This window comes from Chlorocebus sabaeus, chromosome 20 (genome assembly GCF_047675955.1).
Source record: "Chlorocebus sabaeus isolate Y175 chromosome 20, mChlSab1.0.hap1, whole genome shotgun sequence".
Classification (NCBI taxonomy): Eukaryota; Metazoa; Chordata; class Mammalia; order Primates; family Cercopithecidae; genus Chlorocebus; species Chlorocebus sabaeus.
In genome coordinates, this window is record NC_132923.1 from 7,253,765 (window position 1) to 7,259,787 (window position 6,023).

The following is a 6,023-nucleotide window of genomic DNA, read 5'->3' on the forward strand; positions in this document are numbered from 1 at the left end:
CTACTAAAACTATACAAAAATTAGTCAGGCGTGGTGGCGGGAGTCTGTAATCCCAGCTACTCAGGAGGCTGAGGCAGGAGAATTGCTTGAACCTGGGAGGCAGAGATTGCAGTGAGCCGAGATTGCGCCATTGCACTCCAGCCTGGGTGACAGAGCAAGAGACTGTCTCAAAAAAAAAAAAAAAGAAACCCACTTGGCCTGCTTTTCCTTCAGAGCTGGTAGGAGGGTACACTAGAGGAACTAGAGTAAGGGATATTGGAGCAGGTGCTGATAGAACGCCAGTCACCCTGCTGCAATGCAGAGCTGTGGGAGCTGCATCGTGGCCACAGTAACTTCCACCCTTCCTTGACAGCCCAGGGCCTGGGATGGGCAGTGTTTCTCATCTTGGGTGGAGCTGGGACTCGAAATCTACCCACTTCTCTGGGATGGGTTCCTTTATATGGCACTAGGGAAGGGGGCTTGTAGCTCCCTATACAGACCTGCTTTAAGGATACTGGGTAGGCAGAGACCTGGGGCAGAAACAGACAGCTGGAGTGAGTGGTCTGAGTGTAGGAGGAGGATCTGGAGATGAATGCCTTTGGGAGGTCTGGGTTACTTCTACTCCCTGAACAGGACCTGAGGCCTCACAGCAAAGGCATCTTGACTACAAAGGGTTTCAAGATCTGGGGAGGGTCTGTGTAAGCACATGAACACCTGGAAGACGAGGAAAGGGATAGCTTGTTCTAGGCTGTTAGGGGAAACCCTCCCAACCCCAAGAATAGAAAAGGCACTCACTGGCCAGTTGAAGTGGTTCATATCTGTAATCCCAGCACTTTGGGAGGCAGGAGGATGGCTTCAGCCCAGAAGTTGGAGAACAGCCTGGGCAACATATTGAGAACTCATCTCTACCAAAACAAACAAACAAACCAAAAAACCAAACCCTAAAAAGCACAAAAAACAAAAACCCCAAAATTAGCCAGGCATGATGGTGTATGCCTATAGTCCCAGCAACTCTGGAGGCTGAGGTGGAATCACTTGAGCCCAGGATGTTGAGCCTGCACTGAGCTGAGATTGTGTCGCTGCATTACAGACTGGGCAACAGAGGGAGATCCTCTCAAAAAAAAAGAAAAGGCACACATCCCCCAAACCTGGAATGATAGACACTAACCTCCCAGGGCCTTTATATTCTCTGTGCAACACAAGCCTTACCAGACCCTTGCTCCTCTGAGCTCACTCCCACGGTTTTGCCTATGAGGTGGGTAAGACTCTGTTCTGAGCGGCAGGGTCTAGGTGAGGTTACACCATTGGTGAGGACAAGGACTATTTGGCGTAACTGCCAAGAACCATTGTTCACCAAAGGTCATGATGAAGGGGTGGGTAGAAGTCCATCCTTGCAGAACATGAGGAATCCCAGAAGCGACGGCTGGTGCTTCCTATCTTCTCTGATTCCTCCCATCCAAGAAAGTAGCCAAGACACATGACAGGAATTAAAGTTTATTCTTGGAAAAACCCAAGTCCCATCCTCCCCCCATTGTCTAAGAAGGTTCTTCTAGGAGGCCCCACCCCTCCAAATGGTTGTTTCTCTTTTCTGACCCCAGCTTCCACCAATGCCATTAAGATGCCGCTACTTGGGTGAGGGGCTCCTCCAGGTACTGCACCAAAGCCTGGGCCTGCAGAGGGAGAACAGAAATCAGTCCTGCACACGGCCTGGCACTAGGGACCCCAAATCCAGGTCTGCTCCCAGTGCCATAGGGAGCAACCAGCCCCCAAGCCCCACCTGCTCTTGGGAGCTGGCCCACACCAGAAATGGACTGAATAGACATGAGAACTCTAGAAACAGTCCCGGTGGGACTGGACACAGTGCGGGAGCACAAAGGCTGGGCCCAGGGCTGTGGAGGGATGGGCACATACACACCTTGGCCTTGAGCATTCCAAAGCCCACGGTCTCCTTGGCATACATACACAGCAGAAGGTTGGCCACTCGGGTGATGGCTACACGGCCCTCCTGGGGGGGGTGATATGATGGGATGTGATGTTCTGCTTGGCACCATTAGCACCCTCCATCCCCAAAGGCTTCTCTGGCCCCAAAGAGACTATATCTTCCTCCCATGCCCTGGGCACAGCAGGAGGTTCGCAGAAAAGCTTTTGGCCACAGTCCTGAACATGGGGTTCTGAGCCCAGGTTCCAGCCTCAGTACAGTCACCTACTAACCATGTTACTCTGGGAAACTCAGTCTCTCAGAAACTCAGTTTTTCTTTCTGTAACCCCTACTTCATCCCAGTTGGTGAGGGTGCTAATACCATGAAATTTCATATCTGCCCACATTGTCCAAATGAGTGATGCTATTACTATGAGCTCACCCCACAGACACTGAGAGGGACACAGGAGCAGTAACCCAACTGATATTTCTCCTCTTTTCTCATGGTAATGTTTTTCAAATTGCAGGTTTGACCCCACAGTTAGGAAATAAATTAAGAAGGTTGATCAGCATTAAAAAAGAAAAAAGAAAAAATGAAGTATATTACATGTAGTAGGAAAAGTATTGTTTCATAACTTTTGTTTTAGTGGGTATATGTGTGTGTTGAGCTGTGACTTAAAATGTCTTTCTTAAAAAATTATTTATTTATTTTTTTAAAAGTTTTTGTAGAGATGAGGTCTTGTTAGGTCACCAAGGCTGGTCTCAAACTCCTGGCCTCAAGTATCCTCCAGCCTCAGTCTCACAGTGTTGGGATTACAGGAGTGAGACACTGTGCTCAGCCTTCAAATGTATTTTTTTTGTTTTTTGTTTTTGTTTGTTTGTTTGTTTTTTTGAGATGGAGTCTTGCTCTGTTGCCCAGGCTGGAGTGCAGTGGTGTGATCTCAGCTCACTGCAACCTCCACCTCCCGGGTTCAAGTGATTCTCCTGCCTCAGTTTCCTGAGTGGCTGGGATTACAGGCACACGCCACCATGCCTGACTAATTTTTTGTATTTTTAGTACAGACAGGGTTTCACCATGTTGGCCAGGCTGGTCTTGAACACCTGACATCATGATCTGCCCGCCTCAGCCTCCCAAAGTGCTGGGATTACAGGCATGAGCCACCGCACCGGCCCTTTAAAATATATTTCTTATGGGTGGGTTGTGGTCAAAATGTTTGAAAGCTATTTCCTTATAGCACCAGCTCTAGGCATCCAGTAGGAGTCTTATGTTGAACTAAAAATGGCATTGGTTGTGCAGGGGGTAGGGGTGAGTAGGCAGTTGAGTTACAGTGAAGATCCTTCCTGGAGAGTTCACCCTCTGGCCAATTTGAAAAAAACAAAAGTAAGTTCGGCAAACTTTTACTAGGTATTCATTGTATGCCAGGAACCACGCACTGCACTCCCTGCCTCTCCAACCTCATCTCCTACTTAACTCTCCTCCATTCTCATGCAACTCCAGCCATACCAACCAACCCTGTTGATCCTTGAGCAGGCATAATTCTGTCTCAGGGCCTTGGTACTTGCTGTTCTGTCCAAAATATTCTTCCCTCAGATAGCCACATGGCTTGTCCTCCACCTTTCTTCACATCTTTGATCAAATATCACCTTTTCAGTGAGACTGTCCCTGACACATACGCCCAACAAACTCATACTCTTTAACTTCCCTGCTTTCTCTCCATTGCAATTTCAATACCTAATATATACTACATATTTTACTTATTTTAAAAAATGTGGCCGGGCACAGTGACTCACACCTGTAATCCCATCACTTTGGGAGGCCGAGGTGGGTGGATCGCTTGAGCCAGGAGTTTGAGACCAGCCTGGGCAACATGGCAAAACCCAGTCTCTGCAAAAAATCCAAAACTTAGTGAGGTGTGGTGGTGCAATGCCTGTAGTCCCAGCTACTCAGGAGGCTGGGGCAGCAGGATCACCTGAGCCCAGGGAGGTCGAGGCTGCAGTGAGCTGTGATCGCATCACTGTGTAAGATTTATTAGGTCTGGGGGTTTTGTCTTTCTGTTTGCTGTTTTTTTTCCCTAGTCCTGAGAACACTGCAAGGACCTAAATACTTGTCAACTGAACAGATACTAGGAAGTTCACAGTCTAATGGCGACTTCCCCTTTCTGGACTTCATTTTCCTTTCTTTGTAACCTTAAGGGGTTGGACTAGGGTCTGGAGACTGCCATGGTTCTGTGAGTCGGTGAAGCTGGGATGACAACACTTTGTGTTTGCACGTCATTCTACTCTTTATACCCATTATTTCATTTGACCTTCACAACAACCCATGAGGGGAGCGGGGAGAGGGAAATTATTGTCTTCTCCTTAGACATGAGGTAAGGAAGCTGAGAGAGGTTAAGCGACTTACCCAAGGTTCCACAACTGATTAAGTGAATGGCTGAGACCAGAACCCAAGTCAGACCTCTCAGGTCCAGGGCTCCTTCCTCACCACCACTTGATGAATAGGGTCCTGCCTATTACAAATGCTGCTGCAGACCAACTCTTAGTAATCTTCCGGAGATCCTGTCCCTGCCCCTCCAACCATCCAGGATGGGGTCCAGGTCGCCCCCTTGGGATCCCCTTGGGGGACAGGGGAAGTCTGGCTCCCCTCTCCATACCATGCAGTCCATGAGGATGAATTTGAGATTGTCTTCATTAAATGCTTGGTTCCCGTTCCGGTCGTAGGCAGCCCAGATGTTACTGGCTATGGCAGCGGTGACCCGGGCGTCAGTGTCCCCGTAACCAGAGTAGGCCAGCAGTGATCCCTCGTTATTCAGCAGCCTGGTGAGGGGCGGGGAGGGATAACGATGTGCTCAGCGCGGGGAGTAAAACGTCTGGGTTTCCATCTCAAGTCCCACCACTGGCACATCCAGCAAGGCTCTGGGCTGAGTGTGTCCTGGAACGTGCCCTAAGCACCCAGCACACCGGCCTCCCTTTTCGAGAGGTGACCTCCCGGCCGGTACCCCCAGCCACTGCCCCCTCTGACGCCTCCTCCCTTCCGGGCGATCCTTCCCCACCCCTCCCTCAGGGAGTCGCGCGCCGCTCCACTGCAGCGCGCGCCGCTGGGGTCCGTGGTCCGCACTCACAGGGTGCTCTGGACACCTCCAGTGTTGGCTTGGCTTAGCACCTGGGTCAAAGCCTTGGGGCGCAGCATGCCTACCGCTCCTAACCCTGGGCTTTTGCACCCAGATCCTCCGAGGTGCCTCCCGCGGGCCGCTGCCCGCTGCTTCCCGTAGTCCGGTTGGCCTTCTCCGGGATGCCCTGGGAGTTGTAGTTTCCTCGCCTGGCTATTGTGGTTCCGACTCAACACCGCCCCGCCGCGGGGGTCTCTGGGAATCGTAGTTCCTCGTGACCTCGCGAGGCACCATGGGAACTATAGTTCGCCTTTCCAGGCGGACCACGCGGTTGTGGGGGCGGAAAAGAGCGGGAGTGAAAGGACAGCTGCAGCGCTGGAAGGACATTTAACCCCTTCGGGGAGAAAGGAATCAACGTGTCCGCTTGGCAGTCCACGATTCAATAATTATACTACATCCTCATATTTGTCAGGCACGCCTTTGGTTACTTTCAAAACAGTTTTCTCCGTTATGCACAATTCTGTGCGATGAGGCGAGAGGTACTATTATTATCTTGAGGAAATCAAGGCTCTGAAAGGCCACGCAGCCAAAACCCAGCTCCCTGGAACCGTTCGCAACAGACCATTTAGGCCGCGACCCTCGGGGCTATAGGGTCAGTCCCAGAGCTGAGATCCTAAGTGGACGTGCTTGGTGGGAAAACCCAACCCCCAAGTCGGGAAAGGCCCCTGGCCTGGAAGGGACTTGGGGCTTCCAAGAAAGACCAAGTTATCACAGGGAACGGAGATAAAGCGGCGACACACAAAGTCCTTTGTCCCGGAGCAGAGTTAGCCGCGGAGGGGGCGGGGAGGCTTTGGGCTGGAGGGGACGGCGGCACGGCTCGGGCGGGCAGCGTTGGGCCGCGGTCTCCCGGGGGAGTTCGCCCTCGCCCCCGCAGTGAAGGGCACGTTCCTTCCCCCGCCCAGAGCCTCCCCAGGAGCCCCCGCTTGGCCAGACCCTGGCCGGATTCCGGACCTGGGGCT

The 6,023-nt window shown here is 51.7% G+C and overlaps 1 protein-coding gene across 1 annotated transcript; it reads right to left on the reverse strand.

Annotated features, from left to right (window-relative positions):
* Window positions 1-1,457: 1,457 nt before the first annotated feature.
* On the reverse strand, window positions 1,458-5,271 carry LAMTOR2 (late endosomal/lysosomal adaptor, MAPK and MTOR activator 2). Its single transcript, XM_007976795.2, has 4 exons — window positions 5,017-5,271; window positions 4,549-4,711; window positions 1,895-1,984; window positions 1,458-1,649 (listed from the first exon to the last, which is right to left on the reverse strand). The coding sequence occupies exons 1-4, from the start codon at window positions 5,082-5,084 to the stop codon at window positions 1,593-1,595; spliced, it is 378 nt and encodes a 125-aa protein (XP_007974986.1). The 5' UTR covers window positions 5,085-5,271; the 3' UTR covers window positions 1,458-1,592.
* Window positions 5,272-6,023: the final 752 nt, after the last annotated feature.

What these genes read in the sequence shown, in the direction of transcription:
- LAMTOR2 (XM_007976795.2), bottom strand. Translation starts at nt 5,084, where the DNA reads ATGCTGCGCCCCAAGGCTTTGACCCAGGTGCTAAGCCAAGCCAACACT. An exon ending in GGAGGTGTCCAGAGCACCCT is followed by an intron (nt 4,712 to 5,016) that starts GTGAGTGCGGAC and finishes GCCCCTCACCAG; the next exon opens with GCTGCTGAATAACGAGGGAT. An exon ending in TCATCCTCATGGACTGCATG is followed by an intron (nt 1,985 to 4,548) that starts GTATGGAGAGGG and finishes CACCCCCCCCAG; the next exon opens with GAGGGCCGTGTAGCCATCAC.